The sequence below is a fragment of the Seriola aureovittata genome, chromosome 20 (assembly GCF_021018895.1).
Source record: "Seriola aureovittata isolate HTS-2021-v1 ecotype China chromosome 20, ASM2101889v1, whole genome shotgun sequence".
In the NCBI taxonomy this organism is placed as follows: domain Eukaryota; kingdom Metazoa; phylum Chordata; class Actinopteri; order Carangiformes; family Carangidae; genus Seriola; species Seriola aureovittata.
In genome coordinates, this window is record NC_079383.1 from 20,465,058 (window position 1) to 20,483,984 (window position 18,927).

An 18,927-nucleotide genomic window follows, 5' to 3' on the forward strand; every position below is an offset into this window, starting at 1 on the left:
GCTCCAAAACCCACAACAGGAGCAGATGCAAGTTTTTCAATGTCAAAGTCCTGTTGTTTTTCACACTTCACCATCTCCCCACAACCTTCTCCCTGCAGGAGATGTCACATACACTCAAGTGGAAAAGAAATTTAATCATTATTCAGACAGTAGTTGCAGTGTAGTTCCAAAATGTCCTTAATTTAAGGGTCAATCGTCACTACAGTAAACTCCTCAGGACAAACTGGATAATCCAGGTTTTTTTGAAAACTAGTTTTCTCCCCATGGTCGCTCACATGTGCTTCATGAAATTTCCGACCTGGCAGCGAACTGTCGTCGCATCAGAGACCGTAATGTCTGAAACAGCTAACTAGCCGTGTCATTAATCATGGGTGAATTTGGGTATGTATTTTGCACAGAGGCTTGAAACACTTTAGCTAATGTTACATGTGCTTCATGTGTGTGATGTGTATCACCTGTCATGGGACCTCCAGAATCTCCGCCATCTCCAGCCTGTTGAAAGCCGATGAGGGCCACTGCTGTCGCCCTTTATCACCTCATCACCCCTCGCTGCAGCGGCAGACATTTCCTCTCCGCTGGAGGGTCTTATTGAAGCTATTTGGACTATGCTGGACTATCAAAGGCGTGATCTCTTTCTATACATTGCTGTTTACGCTGAAGGAATTTCCTTCCCCATGTTCAAGGCGCCAGACAAGTGCTCTTTTGAAATGATAGGGACTCTTTAGAAATATCAACAGTAGCGATGTGGTGACAGATGTTTCAGTTTTCTGATAAGTGCTCGACCTTTGTTTTTTTTTCTGTTTCCTTTCGACGCCTTTATCTCTGCGTATTCTCAAGGAGAATAATGTGCAGTGTTCTACCACAGAAAGGTTTTGATGTGTTTTCAGAAATGTAATTTCAATGTGTAATAGCAGATGAAGCACTTTCAGGTGACCGTAGAGTACAACAGTTGAAATATTTCATTTGTAAATCAACCGACTATGTGATATTTTACTGTCATGTAACATGACATGTAACCATCATGATACCTTGATCACACCCAAAGTAAAGATGTCTGACATTTCTTTTTGGAGGAATTTAATATATAAATAAAAAATATATATATTAGAACTAATAAATACTGAACTTGGGTGACACATTGGGTCTGTACTCTATAAAAATTCTCCATATACTTTTTTATTTACTAGTTTTTATGCTAATGTGATTGAACTGAACTTGTTAACTCTGCCAAGGAGGTTAGGTTTGGTTTTCATCCCTGTCTCTTTGTTTGTTTGTTTGTTTGTTTGTTTGTTTGTTTATTTGTCAGCAGGATTACACAAAAAGTACCGAACCAATTTGCACTTAACTTGGTGGAGGATTGGTGAATGGGCCATGGAAGAACCAATTAAATTTATGGGTGGGGCGATTGATGACTAAAAAGTAGATTACAGTAATCTTTTAACAGCTGGTGCAATTCAACAGAAAGGTAAACCAAACATTTGATCTTTAATATATAATCTAAAACAAACATACACGCCTTTAAATACCAATGGCGGTCATGGTCCAACCTGTTAAATGTAATTACTATAACAAAAGAAAAGGAGGCAGCAACTCCCTATCAGAATAAAAGTCAAAAATGATTAAAGCGATGTCATCATCAAGGAGAGAGATTTTTTTTTCCCGTGAACAGCTGAACGGCAAAAGTCGCCATACCTTCACCTCATTGCTGCACTTCCCTACCTTCACAAGTACCAGCTAACAGGTGGTAATGTGAGAGATATGCCCTCCTGCAGCTCTGCAGGAAACCCTACTCCCATGGGTAACGCTAGCCAGCATACCACCGAGGAAGCACAGGAGCATGAACAGAAATCCGGCCCACGGCTGGATTAATTTGACTGTGGTCAGGAGCGGTGGTGGGGGAATCAGTGGATAAAAACAGTGACATTAAAAAGGAAGAAGATGAGAATTTTTTTTTTTTTTTTTTAGGCTGAGCGACTGGGAAAAAAAAAGGAACAAAAGGAAGGAAGGAATGAGAGACTGAATGAAACTGACTGTTGTTGTCTATTCAGGCGAAACATCTCTCCACCTCAAGAAGTTTGTCCCCTTTGCCTGTGTGAGAAAAAAAGCAAAAGGGACAAAGAGTGAAAGAAAGCGAGTCAAAAAGCCGACAATGAAGTGGACGTAGAAATGGCTGGGACTGGTACAGGTTTGGCAGACTCTCGCTAAGCCTGATAGCCTCACTGAATAGACTCATTCTTATCAGTGTGGTCAGCAGAGCAGGAGGGGGAGGAGGAGGAGGATGTGGCAGCGGCGGTGAAGTTCTGTGTAGGTGACCTAGATAAGGTTATTCCTGTGCTGTACGAAGCAAGTGGGGCAGCCCCCATAGGTGGCACACCCCTCTGCTATCAACCCCTTTTTTTCTGTCTGTTATCAGCAGCAAATACTGACAGGCTAGTTAGGAGATATCACAGCGAGGGACCTCACACCAAACAGCTATAAACAGAACATCAATACTTCGTGTTACATCATGGACGGTGTTTGCTCCAAGATCCCACACTCAAACTCAGCTACTAGTTATGATTTTTATGCCCACAATGACTATTCAACTTGAAAATACAGGAAATAAAACCAACAGGGAACATGACAACATAAAGTGTTTCATGCCACAAGTCCACAAAGTCATCACATATTTCAACATCAAACGTTTAACAGAAACGACTGAAGCAGGGTTGTCCGAGCTAACCTGTTTAATCCTGTTGCTTGGAGTCATGTGTATCTCTTCCAATACACATGACTAAAGTGATAGTTTGGGTTGTTTGAAGTGGGGTTGTTTGAGGTACTTATATATATATATAGTCATGTGCTGCTGTGCTGTTATCTCACCGTCAAACAGCGCTGTCCTTTGGAACTGCAGTTTGTGAACCGGTGAACTACCGTATTCCTACGCGGCGCACACCGTATCACTCCGCAAAAAGACCTTCTTTTCCCTGATCTGTGTCGGCAAGTATTTCTGTAGCTTGTGCACATAACATGGTTTCAGGTTCACTGTTGCTAACTCTGTAGCAACTGCAAACACAAACAAGGATTTTTCTTGCTTGGCATAAATACAAATAAGAAGTTGGTAAAGACCAAAAAGCACAAGAGCAAGAAAAAACGATTTTATTACTTAGAGGAAGCGTCTGTATGTTATTACAAGGGAAAGTGGCAGTTCTGAGCCAACAGACTTGACATTTGAAAAAGAGTTGGACGGCCTGAACTGTGCCTACTTCACCACGCTGCCGTCCAAAGCTTATGAAAAAACAGTGGAAAAAACCATGATCACCGCTTTGCCCAATGATGTCATCAACATGAATAAGTATCTTGAGGATTATGGCGCACGGACCGGTGCAGGGAGGCCAAACACAAAAAATGCACAGTCATCATTTTCCAGCCTGACCACAACAGGAATGACGAAGTAATGAAACATAAACAGATGTTAGGCATAGCGTGTCAGTGGACGGTCCATATGTCACAACAGTTTGTAATGAGCCGCGGGGTAATCGTTGGAGATAGTTCGGTTCAGCAGTAGTATGACCCTGCCGTTATCGGGGATTATCCCATGATCTCATTAAAGTTAGAGCTACAGTAAGTAGACTTGCCATACGTAATGCACTTTAAGTTGCTATATTTAACAACATAACAACCTATTTGGCATTTAAGGACCAGTTTGTAGAATTTAGGGCGGGATCTACTGGCAAAATAAAATTGAATATAATATTTATATTAATGTTTTTATTAGTGTGTAATCACCTGAAACTATAGGGATCGTATGAGTCTTTTATATCTGGGGAGCGCATCCTCTTCCACGGACCCCACCATGTTGCACCGAGACTGTCAGTCGTCTGTGCAGGAGGTTATTATGACACATAGTTGTGTTTTGTTGCTAGGCAACATCTAGCGCTCGTAGTAATTATGAAAGGAGCAAAGGGAAAAGTGCGGGGCGACGTAGTATAAAGAGAGACAAGGTCCATGTTAGGAGGATGGTGGGGCGGGCGGATGGATGGATGGATGGATGGATGGGTTAACATCCAATGGGAATATGACACGGGAGAACGGCGTTTCGATTCCCATGTGAAAATAACAGTTTATGTTATCGTAACCATGACAACAGAGATCGTCTAATGTTGAGGAAGTACAAATTTTAACCCAGATCACGATATTTTCCTAAACCTAACCAAGCCACGACCGTTATCATAGTAACCATGGCGACGGGAGGAGATTCGCCGCTGTCGGTGCAGTCCGTGTGTTTATTATTGTAACCGTGACAACCAAGGTTCCATGGGGGGGCGCTATTTCGGGAGACACTCCTATGGGTCATATCAGAGGGTTGAAAAAAATAAACTACCTGTGTGGTGGTTCAGGTTAGTTGCAGGTGTTGGTTGCACCGCCATGTTTCTACAGTAGCCCAGAATGGACAAACCAAACTCTGACTCTAGAGAGGGCCACTGCTAAATGCCACTAAATCCTACACACTGATCCCTTAACACACTGGGATGAAAGAAAGAAAAAAAGGATGGGGGATGGTTAATGTTTTTAGGCTAAATCGGGATTTCAGTTAATGGACAAGATTAAAATAAATATTTGTGTTTATTTGCTTTTCCTCATGAGAAACTAAATAGAGTTGTTCCACTTCATGAATATTTGTACTTTAACTTTGTTTATTGACAGAGCTCGTGTTTTCTGGCCACCAGCATCATCCCCATGGATTAACATGTGAAAACACCGCTGTTGATGTTTGAGGCAAATATCCTGTCGTCCCAAAGTGTCTTGGCTGCGACCACAGCACTGAAAGTTTGTGTTTAGTCTATGCATTTTTAATAAATTTCTACAAATTTGAAAGTAGTTACACTACAAACAATAAGTAGCTTCATACATTATTCCCACGGGATTTCCTTCAGCTTTAAGTTACTGATTGAATTACACACTCACTTCGCCTGTAGAGGTTTCTGAGTCACACACAGGTTAAGGGACTGTGAATACCTTACATGTCTTGAAGATAAAGTACACACTATGTAATTTAAACAAAGGCTTGGCCCATTAGATGTAATATATTTGTATGGATTAGATCTATCTCATGTGTCATATTGCCAGGTTAAATGCCAGAGTGTGTTGAAACACTTATTTCCTAATTAAACATTAAGAAAGAATCAAAATGAATCACACTTTTGTCACGGTGGACTTTAGATCTTCCTGATAAGTCAGTGAAACACACACCAAGAGAAGTGGATGTTTATATAGAACGGCAATGAAAACCGAGGGCAGGAAATTACAGAGGAAATTTGCTGTTGAAATGTTTACATGGAACCATTCTTGCTCACAGTTTGAAAAATGCTTAGCGCTAAGTGGAGGGTTTCCTGAACAGTATCTCTGAACGGATGATTCCTGGATTCTGCACGTTAACACGAGGAGCTTTGAGGCACAAGCAGATATGAAATGAATATGCCATTCATATTGCTTTTGTGCTTTATCTTTTAAAACAGTGTTTTCAAAAAGTGATAGCAGTGAATAGCAGGAAACAACATTGATCCACGTTGATGCCTGAAGGTGACGCTGTACTCACCGAAGAACACACGTAGCACTTCTGTTTTCTCACCTGCATTTGCTTTTCTTGCATTAATCTCTTTACAGTGTGTGTCAATGTCCTGTCCTTCGTTCAGGTATTTCAACATCAGGGCTGTTCCCATCCCGGCCTGGAAATAAACTATATATAATAATACAATCTCAGGTGGTGTAACCAAAATTCACCTCCTAATCAAAGAGAGAAAATAAAGTGAGAAAATAAAACCACTTCAGTTTCAACTGTGTGATGTTACTGGTCCCTCTTTTAAAGGCAAGACACTGCTCCCACCTTAACCTCAGTAGAAGAAAAGATGTGACAGAGACACGAGTTGACATTGGCGTCGCATTTCCACCTCTGGAGACAGCTCTTGGCGAGTAAAGGAATGAAGTTTGATGCTGAACTCGCAACGTTTCCTCTAGACTGGTGAGTAAAAAGCTGTTAATGCTAACGTTGGCAGTAGCAAAACTTACAAATAGCTCCTTTAAAGTGCCCAGAAAACAATGTTCTGTGACAACTGGGCAAACTCTATCTGCTGATGAAGATCATCTGATTTAAGGCTTGTATTTTTAACACTACCACTTTATTTCCACCCCACTTAATTTGGTAATTTACACTGTGTTTGTAAACTGATGCATCATTTCCTCTGTGGAAATGAACGTCACCAGACGACCAGAGGTGAGAGCTCGCCCTAGCTGTTTGTCACACCGAAGTGCAACGTCAGATCTACCGACTGCATACTGCAGTGGTGTGCATTCGGATGGCCTTCTCCTCCGACTCCCTCGCCCTCTCTTCTCACACTTTATGGATGAGTGTGTAGTTCCTGTCTCCTTAATATATGTCAGCCGCCTGACACGCTTGATTACGCAACAATCTGCAGTGCTGGTCAGAAGCCTGGAGAGGGAAAAAAATGTGAGACATGCTGACCGTGGCATGGCAAATCTCTGTTATGCGCTGACCATAAAGGAATTAGCCCCGATTTGTTTGCCCTCACCTGACATGTTCAATAAAATCCATTTAAACAACAATGTGCCATCATCATCATCACTTGTATTTCATGCAACGTTCAGGCCGGAATAGCTAATATAAATCTGTTATGAAATCGAAGTTTCTGACCTTGACAAACATCCATGCTGAAGACTAAATGACCGGACCATGTGTTACATTCTCATCAGTTTGTGAAGGCATGTGTCGACTGAGACAAAACATGCAAATGAGCGTAGCCACATCTGTGTTACATGATGGCACCCGGCAGGATATTTTTCCTCTCACCCAGCTGTCACAACACCCAGTGAGATGAAAAGATGCAACACAAAAGGCAATGATGCTGGTAAAATAACAAGACTGTGGAAATAAGAAGCTGCACTGAAATGTCAACAGCGAATGAAGATGATCGGTGGCAGCTAGGGTAAATAATCCAGCATAAAGGATGATAGAAGACATCTTTTATTTCATTCACATGTTCAGTTGTTAGTTTGTGCAGCGATTGTAATTTGAAACAACTGAGCGCTTGCTATTAAACACCTTCCCAGAGGAGCAGTTTCACCTTAGCAACCATAGCTTAGCATGGCATGTCTATTTCTTTTCTATTGAAATGCCGCAGTTGTTAGCATGTCTGCTACCCAGAGCAACCAAGCCCTATTTCATTTCCACGCTGATTTTGTTAACTTTTAAGATTTAAAAAGAAAAAAGTTCCCATTCACCACTAGCACATCCACTGAGTCGTTGTGTGGTCCTGAGTTTAGACTAGTCAGCAGCACTGTCCTGCTTTTTATTGGATTTGGCAAAGCTTACACTCCAGCAAACTCAACCTCAGCCAATATTACATTACCTACACATCAGTTAGTCCTCATCTGAAAAACCATTTTCACTTGTAATAAAGTGAAGCAATGCAGCCCAACAGGATTGTATGAACAGGAATTATAAGAGAAATGCTGTTTCTTTATTTATTTTCCCTCTGCATGGATCATCATCTGGTCAGGATGTTGACATGCAGCTTTAACCTTTGTGCCTAGACATCCGGTGCATAGTTAAAACGCCTTTTTTACGGATTATTGTTTTAAAACATTGAATCAACACTTTCAACCAACTCACAGAAATAACGCTGACGTGGTAAATGTGCCACTGTGTAAAGTGCACAGACGTGGTGTGGTAAGGGAGGCGGGGCCTGGTGAATGGTCAGTTCCAGGAAACAACTCATACTTAAGGATTTTTTTTTTTTTTTTTTGGTAAATGGGGATTTACAGTAAATCTGATGAGCAAAAGTTCTTTATATTCAATAAATATGGCATAACAAAGTGCACTGATGCTTATTGTTTTCTTCATGACCACAAGAGAAGGTACATGAGGGAATCCAGGCATCACTAGTTTGGACCATTTATCTCCTGCTGTCTACTGCTGGCTCAAAAAATAGCTGACCTTGTGGTATGGCTGGTTATAAAAGTTTTCCCAGGGCATTTTCTAGCGATCACATGTGACCTTAAACAAACTTTTCCACTCTGGTTTGTATCAAAGAGGGTTTTTTTTTTTTGTTATACAAGTCATTATTGATTCTGACTGGGTTAGTCAGACAGTCGATAGCTCTTATTTTTATTGATATTTTGTAGGACACATCGGGGTGACTGAGGGCACACAACGGGACTGAGGATGTTCCGAGGACAAATCCAGCTCTATTCAGAGCTCTGTGCGGTCAAGCCAGCTTTTCCTGTGCATGAAAGACACACACATTTCTCTGCAGACGCTCAAGACCAGCTGGAAAAAAAAAAAAAAAAAAAAACTGGTAACACCCACCCTCAAGCAGAGGAAGCAGAAAAGTTCTGTTGATTAAAATTTGTCTCATCTTCCTGTGGAGGGTTTATAAGAGAGGTGAGAAGTCAAGTGTTGCTTACATTTGACGCAGGGTGAAATGCCACAGCTGATTAAAATCTTCAGTACACTTAGGTGTCAGCTGCTAGTTGGCGGTTAGCAGTTCTTATCCATCCAGGATGAAAGAAGATCACCACCCTTCACTCACCATCTGATTGGTGCTGGCAGTCATAACTTTTCATCTCTTCTTACAGAAGTAAAATTATAATTGAAAAATACACCATCACCAGTGTTGAAGGTTTAGTGCGTTGTACTTCTTGTCCTTGAAAACCCAACAACTGGAAACCTGGATACAAGACCAACCAGTGAGCTCATGTTTATTCACTCTGGAATTGGTCTGGAGACGCCAGGCTAAACAACTGGAGCTAATGTCTCTGTACAGCCAAGGCCTTCTTCGTGTTGCCAGTGGTTAAGTAAAACTAGTAATGCCACCATGTTGCATACACTGCAAGTTGCAGAGTTGTGGCTGTGTACCAATATGAACAGGAAGTTTGATAAGATCTGATTTTTTTTTTTATAATGAAGACATAAGTGACTTTCTAAGTACACAGAGTTCAACTTTGAGATAAGATAAACTAATCTTAAGGGTAGCCTTCGTTTCAAATCGACACAGAGACATAGTCTGCGGCAGAGTGCGAATTATACAATGATAATCAGAGGGGGTCAACTTTTTTTCCAGTAAAGCGCAGGCGCGTGCTTCAGTGAATTGAAGTCTAACAATCATTACAGTACCATACTTGTTAAACTTAATGTCTGATGATGATGATGATGAATCAAATCCATAACACCAGCTCATGAAGCATGTACCACACAACAACCTTTGTAGTCAGGGCTCACCAACAAAGTATTCAAGAGTAAAACTGCCAGCACATCAGACCCACACACGCAAACACCAACAGCAGACCATCAATTCCACTCAAATACAGACCCACACGATGATGTAGCAGAACCAGAAACACCATCAACCTAACAAAGAGGTCTATTGGCTCAAAAGCCTAAGCTGGAGTGAATCCTATCTTTTCCATTAATTCAGAATTGAGAAACATATTAGTTCAATGTAAAAGGTCCTGTAGAGTATGAATTAATTTTTTTCAAAGTAAAAAAAAAAAAGTTGAAAAAGTTAGATTTTTGTGTGGTCTGTCTTTAAGGAGTAGCTAGGTTAATGTTTCAGTCCTTAAAATAGCATAATGCAAATTCTATCAAATCAGTCTTACCTTAAAGAATTGACCACAGAGTGTCATTAACTGCATTAAATCCCCTCTCACAAACACGGTCACCAGATAAATCTGAGGGGATGATGAGGGGTCATGACTTTTGGTGAGATATTTGATCATTTCAACATTTATAGAAATTAAACCATGTGTAAAAGTTTAGAGGGGAAAAAAAATCACTATTTGGTAACTGTTAACAACTCAGACATCTGAAATGTTACAGAGATTAAACGCTGCTTTTTGTAAGATGTAAGAAGCAAAAAAAGTGGAAATGTACTCAATTACTTTCCACCACTGATAATACAATTACTGAACCTTCATCACACATATATGTTAATATTGTTCAATTACCAAACCAGATAAAACTCCAGAATTCCTGAGTGAAAATTTTTTTTCTTAAAAACCTAATATCAAAAATGTAAAATATTAACTAAGCCACCACAGCCACACAAAAGACTATTAATATAAATAATAAACTCATCTCAAAACTTATCTCTACAACAACTAATCCCCACTGTCTCACTGCTCATGACTGAGCACCAGTGTTAGCTAACATTAGATATAGGTAATTAAATGACAAGCTAACATTGGAAATGAATGGGCGCTATCAGCTAGCTAACATTAGTTAGCTAAACTGTAACTTCCGGCAAAAGTTAGAAACAAGATAACGTCAGCGTTCATCTGTAGATACTTCACACAGTCTCATTCAGAAACTGTGTGGGTAAGACAGTAAAGTTTATTAAACTAACTGGATAGTTTGTCACTGAAACTTACATTTACCATCGCTGTCGCACGGGGGCAGAGACGCAGCGCGAGCCACTGGCGAGAGTAAGGAAAGTAAACAAGACTTAACGTCAGATGTAGGAAATGGTACGGCCCACTTTAGGGGTGTCTGAAATCGTATCACAAGATTCTTCCAAGTATAAATATGGGAATATTTATTGTAATAGTTATAATTACAGGTAAGAAAAATATATGGATGTTGCAAGTCCCCCGTACTGTTGTTTTTACCGCCTTTTTTTTGGGGGGGGGGTCCAAAACCCCCCGTAATTGTATATACTGTACAGTATTCAGATACAGGATACATATATAAAGCAATTATACTGCAGTATAGTTTTGTTGATTTGTTGATCCCAGTTGGTTTTCAGGTGATGACAGGTAAGAATGGAGTCACTAAAGGGGGAATTAGCTGAATGACAGAAGACTTTAAAATCTGATGGCCTTGAATGGTAATGACACAAGTAAGTATTTATGTTTGTGTAAGACAAAGCAAAACAAGAGTAAACAGAGAAAACAAAAGACATGCTTTAGTCATAAAATATATTTATTTAACTAGTAAAACATCCACTTCCAAAATAGAATGACAACACATACTCCAGGGATGGTGCTAACAGTGATTGGCATAAGGCTTTTTTTTTCTTTTTTAATGCTAATTACGATCTTTCTGGAAAAAAAAACACATAATTCTTTATCTTTAATGTTTCAGAAATGCATACAGGGCTAAACCCTGAGGTCCCAAAGCTGAAGGGGAGCTCACATGGTCTTTCATTAATTATTCTCCTATACAGGGCCTGACACCAGGCTGACACTATAATCTTATCTGTTGGCAGCTTCTCTTCTTCCTCAGCTGCCTTGGCAAGGTAATTTATTCTTCCTTGGCTTTGTGCATTAGCCACTATGGCATTGCCCAGAAGGCGACTGTGCGTTTTAAGCATTAGCACTTGACACACTGAGGTTTCAAAACAAGACATGAAGGGATTTTCATTTCATCTATTGCTATATCATCAGGGCATCAGAAAATGCAAAGAGCTTTGGGTAAGAAAACATAATTTAGGAATCACTTAAGACTTATTTTGCATAAGCTGTCAGACTAAAAAAAAAAAAAAAGACATAATCTATAATAATAACAATAAAAACACAACATGGGATGATTTGAAGATTAGACTGTAAAACCAGAGAAATAAGCCGTTGTCATGATGTTCAGTAGCTTGCACTAACAGCAGTCTTTCCTCATGTCCTTTGTTGCTGTATGTTGAATTCAAATCAATAAGCAGGTCAGTGCCTATAGGCATCATGTCTGCGTGAGACTGCGCGTGCAATGTTGTGTGTGCCAGAGGGGGATTTTCTGAGTCAATCGGTTGTGATGGAGGCGGCTGCAGCGTTTCATTAAGCTGCTGTGATGCAGAGGCTGGCAGTCATTCAGAGATTACAGACAGACTGGCAGCAGGACTGTATGTGTCTGTGTGTGTGTGTGTGTGTGTGTGTTTTTTTATCTGCACCTTACCATCCTCCTCACAGATGGTGGTATAGTTTCATCCTCCCCCTGGCTACTGCAACGAGCTTGTGCTTCCTGCGACTTGCTGGCTCCAGAGCACCATTTTGACTGTAATTTGTCTTTTATTTTTCATCTCTGTGGCGTTTGTTGGATGTACACACACACACACGCTGGTGTAATGTCTGTATAAAAACATTGGCACCAGATGCAAAATCCTGGTAAACGTTTCGCCTCCACCGTGAAGTGTTTGCCTTATAAAATAAATTATGACAGGGTATTTTCGCTGCCTTGTTACACACACAGAAACAGAGATGCACATCCTGCAAATGCTTCATCTCACTGTTAGACTGAGAGCAACAGGGCCACAGGAATTTCATTTCTTTTAAAATTGGACGGAGAGAGATATGTGTGCTTTTGTGGCTCACTGCAAGAGAGGTAACTCTGGGTGTCTGACTAAAGGGGGGGGGCTGGGGAGGGAGGGAGAGGGCAACAGGGCATAAAGGGGCGACTGAGGGGGAGGGGGCATTACTTGAAGGAAGCACGGACAGCGCGACCCTTGAGCGGCTGGGGAGGGCGGTAGTTGTCCACCATGCAGCACTCGGCCTCCCCCTCAGCAGAGAAGAGCAGGCTGCGGAATTTCGCCATCTGTGACAAGGGAGAAGACATTCATGGGGTTAGTTATTCCTGCTGACCTCCTGTGACTGTCACTCATGCAACACATCACTCGTCCCACCCAGTCACTGAAGTGAATTAAGAACCGCCGCCGCTCGGCAGTTGTCTTATTCATGCTTCAAAGTAGTTTGACATCCTGAGAAATAAACTCATTCACTTTCTTACCAAAAGTCGCTGAAGCTTCAGTCAGTATCTGGTTAGCCTAGCTTAGCATAAAGAGTACGAGGGAAACAGCTAGCCCTGTTCTGTCCCAACATATCTAAAGCTGACTAAAAAACACATTGCATTGTTTTGTTTAATTTCTAATTTCTCTCTTTCGTGTTTCGTACAAAAAATATGTAGTGAAGTCAAAGTATAAAGAATATTTAGAAACAAAAAGTCGTGGTTTTACAAGCCGTTATGTGAGGAAAAAAACTGTACTTGTAGTTTTTACACTTCACACAAATGTGATATAAGATCGTAATTACTGAGCTTTAAAGGTGCTGGTAGGTGAATTTATGTAACCTTCAGACAGAATCAGGCTAGCTGTTTCCCCCTACTTTTAGTCTTTATTTTAATCTTAGCTAACCAGCTGTAGCTTCATATTTACTGTACCTGATAAGAAATTAAATAAGAGCATTTCTCAACCTATTTGAGATTTGTCATTAACTCTGGCTAATGAATTAACCCCTGGTAATTACACTGCTGGAGCCACTTGAATATAATGTACACAGTGAGAACCTAGACACCACTGGGACGAATTAATTCAACTGTTGGGTGTTAGCTCTCACCATTAGCTAATAACAAATCATTAACTAATGACATGTATTACTGAACATGAATGACTTCTTTATCTGCTTGGCACCAAGTCTAAAGGTTATATCCACATGTCCCTCATGTTTACCCTTGAGACACCTACTCGCTGCCATGAAATAAACATCTTACTGGGCAGTGCCATTTCTCACACAGCCTAAAGACTGAAACCACAGGGACAAACCTGACTAGAGAGGCTGTTAGTTTGGATTAATGGGTGGTTACGAGTCAAATATCCATTTCACTGGTGTAATTTTAGAAGGAAATACTTTGCAAATACAGGTATTATGTGCCAGTATACTGTGTTCCCTCAGTTATGGTTGAATTCACACACTGTCTCTTAACCTAGAAAATGTGATACATGTGTGATGAACACTTCCTGTTCAGTACCCACACAATGACTCAGAAATACAGTGCTAAAGCAGCATTTCACACATCTGTGTCATCTGGTAGTTGCGCTTGTTTTCTTGGTTGCACCCGTAATGCATCCTGAGAGGGAATGAAGCTGCTGTATTGCCTTTCCTCCCATTGCAGAGCTAGTTTCAGCCGTGCAGCTAATCTGAACAATCAAGCCCTTGATTTAGATCGCAGTAAAAGAGAGGATTTGCAGACGGGGTTATTCTAGACCGTGGGCACACAGCCAATCCCTGTTCTGCTAAATGGGACTCTCCGAGAAGACATACCTGCTCAGCGCTGACGCTGACTGGCTCTTTGCAGACAATCCAGGTAACGCTCTCCAGCAGAGGGGGTGTGGTCAGGGAGCCGTCGTACGTCCAGTAGTCTAGGCAACCGGGGAGCAGAGTGGCGGGGTCGAAGTCAGCGAAAGAGGTCTGCTTGCCCTGAGGATAACACAGAAAGTGAGGAACAGATCAGCCACATGTCTTATCATAAATCAACTGCATGAAAATGTGTGTTTTTTATATTATTTTATAGAAACATACTTTGGCCTTGATGACATCAAAAGCATCAAGAACCTTCTGGAGATTTGCATTTTCAGCACCAATCTGAAAAACAGTTAAATAGAGTCATCATCAGCAAACGGTGGTAATTAAACTATATACATTGTGATAAATGACAGCAACGCAGAGTATGCAAATGAGATATGCTAATTGCTGTAATACTGAAGAATGTGCTTGAATCGCTCCAACAGACCTGCAGGAAAACTCCAACAACGGCGAGTCCGTCGGGCTGGCTCGCGGCTTCTCCGAAGCTTGCGTATTTGGTGTTCCAGTGCACCAGGTGGAGCTGGGGATAAATGACATGGATGAATAAAAAAATTCCTATGGCGATGTTCTATTTACAAGTACTGAACTGAAAGACTGATGAGATTTGCTGAGCTGAACTGAGAAGTACAATATTTAGCTTAAAGGCTATTTTGTTTTCTCTGCCACCGAACGTGGAGCAGGTGGTGGTAACTGTCACTTGACAAGAGCTTCGGCCAGTGTTGCGTTCAGAGTTCTGAGCAGCGCTACGTCCTCAGTGACTCGCTATCGGAAAGTGACGGGATGGGCTGAGGCTAGCTGGTTAGCGTGCTAACTTCAGTAGAAGAAAACACGACTTCAGTAAAGGAATGAAGTTTGATGCTGAACTCACAACATTTCTTCTAGACTGGTAGGTAAACAGCTGTCAATGCTAACGCTAGCTACGTAGCAATATTAATACTTACTTTCACAAAAATGTGTCCCAACTAATGTGTTTCCTATCTTTATCAGAACAGCTTTGCTCTTGACAAATGTTAACGACCTCCAATACACACAAAACTTAACCTCCCCCCTTGTTACATCAACCTCAGTCTGTTACAGAGTACAGCTTTGTCAGCGTTGCCATCGTCATCATTAAGGCTCAGAGCATCTTTACCTCAGCAGGATACTTGGTCCCGGCCACAGTGTGCTCAGAGCCCTTGTCGTCAGAAGCCCCCCAGTGGAAATGAAACTGCTTCAGCCTGTAGATCCCTGAGATTGGTCCGTCTGTCAGAGCTGCAGAAAAAAACACACACACACATACACGCTTTTCCCGTCAGTTCATCCCACACTGAACGTGGGTGCTGCCACATTGTTATGCATCTTACAGTCTGTAAGATGGCTGTATATCTTCCTGAACAGAAAATATGAGAATGCAAGGAACAGTTTATTAAGATGAATAAGGTGCGAATGTACACACAAATACACACACACACAAACACACACACACACACACACACACACACACACACATATGTATGTGTCACGATGGCAGACAGACTTCCTATTTCATGGAAGTAGACTCAGTTCCTGTTGTGTAAGACCTGGTCAGACTTGACTACATGTCCAGGTATTGTTAACATCAAACCTCCTTCCAATGTTACACAATGTACCTATTTACAGTATACAACGCGGCTGAAACAGCAGCAGATAATCCTCTATATTGTTCTATTTCTGGAGCTGTGATACGCACACACACACAGACACACACTTCCCTCTCCAAACAGGATATTTGTTTCTCAGTAGCCGGCTTCAAATGATAAGAAGAAGGTGCAGATCTGATCCTGAAGCAAATGGATGAGGAAGGTATCTACATTAAATTGCTGGTGCTGTGATATTCATCTTTTCCATGGTGCATGACACGACCTTCCCTGACATGACGATGACAGGCAAACATAGCTCGTCCTTTTTTTAGAGGGGCATGGTGGAAAATAAGTGCAGTGAAATACCAAGGAAGATTTCAGAGGCCTTAACAAATGCAGTTCAGATTCTAAATAAACCTGTTTTGTTTTTTTTTCATCTTGCTGTGTGTCCACTGGAAATAAAACCCATGTGATTCTGTTGATTATGTAACCATATTCTTCATTATCCTATATCAGATCCGCTTACAGGACGACCAATCCAAAATCCTAAACATGAACAAAATAATCTCAAGCAATTGTTTCTTGTCTCTTTTTAAAATTAGAATCTGATCCAAATAAAAATCAATTAAACAAAACAGAAACAAAAAAATCATCAAGCAATCTGCATCTTATATTATGAAGGAGGGTGAAAAAAAAACCCCCAAAAAAGATCAAGCGTCTTTTATCTGGTAACTAAACACATTCCCACGCACTTTGGCACACTAATAGTTAACCAACAGCGGCTTTATTTGCAGAGTAACCTTCGTTTTTTGCGCTTTTGACCTCACCAGCAGAGAAAAAAAGAACCGGCGTGGGAAAGGTTTACCAGGGGTTACATTACCAATTCAATTAGTATCTGCACGCTTTGTGTTTGGCTCTTGAATGGAACTCCTGCAGCCTATTCATTTCTTTTATAAAATAAAAAAAAAATGTTTAAAAAAAACCCCACACAAATTAAAAGCCCTCGAAGCGTCAATGAAACTGGGACGCATGACTCATGCATCCATATTAATATTAAAATAATATTAACATACTTGAGTTCTATAGGTTTTATGCTGGAGGCTGTGAGAGCTGCACAGAAGCCATGTATTGAACCTGAATGCCGCATTGAGCGGATTGCTGCATCCTGACTGGAAATCATCAGAAAGAACCTGCTGCCTTTGTTTGCAAACCTGAGTCCAGCATTAGCTCCGCTGTTGTACCAACAGACATCACAACAATAATTGGAAATATATGAGAATCTTGTGTTTTCTCCAGGTTAAAGACGATATATTAAAATGCCAATTTCTCAATCACAGACTGGAGAGGTGTGTATAGGCAGCACTGAGCGGCCGGATTCATACAATATTAATAGGCTATAACACTAACTTGAGCTGTCGTTGTCATCTACGAAGGTCACTTGGAAGGAATGTCCGTTGTTGAGGATATCAAGGCAGGTGGAGGGGTCGTACTTGAGGTTGAGCGCCTTCAGCCCCGCGTCGTATGATGCTTCACCAGGTACGATGTCAATGGGAGACTGACGGGGTCCATTGGCAATAGGGAAGTTATCAGCCCATTTGTCGGGTCCTAAAATGATATAATGATAACACTGTGGTTATTAGTATGTTAGTCTTGAAACATGGGGGTTTATTCGTGAAATAATCTGCGCATCTGAGGGTGGTGATGTGCTTAAAACGCGCGTAAAAATCCCCCAAAATGTGCAGGATTAAAAAATATCTCTGCATGCACCGTCCTCCCATTCATTCACCCAGCACCCTGCCTGTTGGTGTGACTGGTGGTAGCAGTCCTCTCAGCAATGTCACCCACTACATGATAGCGTGTACGCGTCGTGAGCGCCTCACCGTTGTTCGCTGCGTATCCCCAAGACATTGTTAAGAGTTTGAATGTGTGTGTATCTAGAGCTGTAATCCCCTAAAGCGAGTCGTCTCCCAGCGCAAAGCAGCCAGTGTCCTCCACCTGACAGCTGCACGACTTATATAGGGTCCCCTGTGTGCGGTGTGTCAGTCAGGCTGGTATTGGCCACATGATGTCCGCGCAATGACCGGGAGGAGTTTAGATGCGCAGCAAGGCTGCAACACTGTGGATCAATGAGTCTCTCTCTCTCTCTCTCTCTCTCTCTCTCTCTCTCTCTCTCTCTCTCTCTCTCTCTCACACACACACACTCTCTCTCTTTCTCTTTCTCTCTGCAGCGGTAAAATCTTCATTGACAAGCTGACTGGCTGCGTATTCCTCGACCAACGTGCGCTCAGCTAACGGGTTTAACTTGCCTGTAAATGTCAGGAGATAACGGAATTACGCAACAGAATGCACCGTGGTGTCATTTTGAAACTGCGATGTTGTTGAAAGGAACACACTGAAGTTACTGAACAACAGCACAGTTCAACAATAAACAGACATACAAAATATCATCAAAATATTAAGTACTTGTTGAATCACAGAGAGGTGATCCAATGAGAATGAAAATATTTAATGTGCCAGCCCCTTATTATCCCCCTTAATAGCCCAAAATGAGACACCCCTAATATGGACATATATGGACTGTGCGTCTTACTCAGTGGTACTTGCAGGGTCCCACAAAACCACATAATAAACCCCGTCAAACCATCATCTGATGACGCCAGTTCAGCGCTAATAAAGATGTCAGAAGTGAGTTTATGTGAAAAATCTTTCAAAAATATTTTGACTAACATATGACTTTTATTCATTTGCAAACATATTTTTTTCAAAAAAACATGAACACAAGACAGAAAGGTTATCTGGCTGATTCTTGCACAGCTCAGGAGGACAGATAACAGAGTGAAGGCCTACTTTGTGCAGGATTTGTCTATCAGTGTTATTGTAGGCCTACTGCAGCAGGAAGACAACACAGTGCAAAGTATGGGCCAAGTTGATGACATTTATCCACATCCATACACATTAATAAAAAGTTTTGAAGGTACCAGAGTCATAGCAAACCAAATGTTGAATAGAATAAATCATTAATCATAACACAAACATCTAGGCTATGTTTGATTTCTGTCAGTTTTGTTTTCAAATATTGTTGAAGCAGTTTGTAAATAGACAAAAAAAAATATGCATCTGTGTCTGTAAAATGTAAAAAGAAAGAAATGCATTTCAGAGTCAGACAGAAATAATTGATTATGTTGTTGAGGGATTAGTCCATTTTTCTGTTGAA

The 18,927-nt window shown here is 41.1% G+C and overlaps 1 protein-coding gene across 1 annotated transcript; it reads right to left on the bottom strand.

Moving 5' to 3' along the window:
- Positions 1-10,957: 10,957 nt before the first annotated feature.
- Positions 10,958-17,752, bottom strand: LOC130161453 (carbonic anhydrase 1). The gene is made up of 7 exons (XM_056364764.1): positions 17,594-17,752; positions 17,121-17,318; positions 15,248-15,366; positions 14,543-14,635; positions 14,332-14,394; positions 14,074-14,229; positions 10,958-12,571 (listed from the first exon to the last, which is right to left on the bottom strand). Exons 1-7 carry the CDS (start codon positions 17,619-17,621, stop codon positions 12,452-12,454), a joined length of 777 nt encoding a protein of 258 aa, XP_056220739.1. The 5' UTR covers positions 17,622-17,752; the 3' UTR covers positions 10,958-12,451.
- Between the last annotated feature and the right edge of the window lie 1,175 nt (positions 17,753-18,927).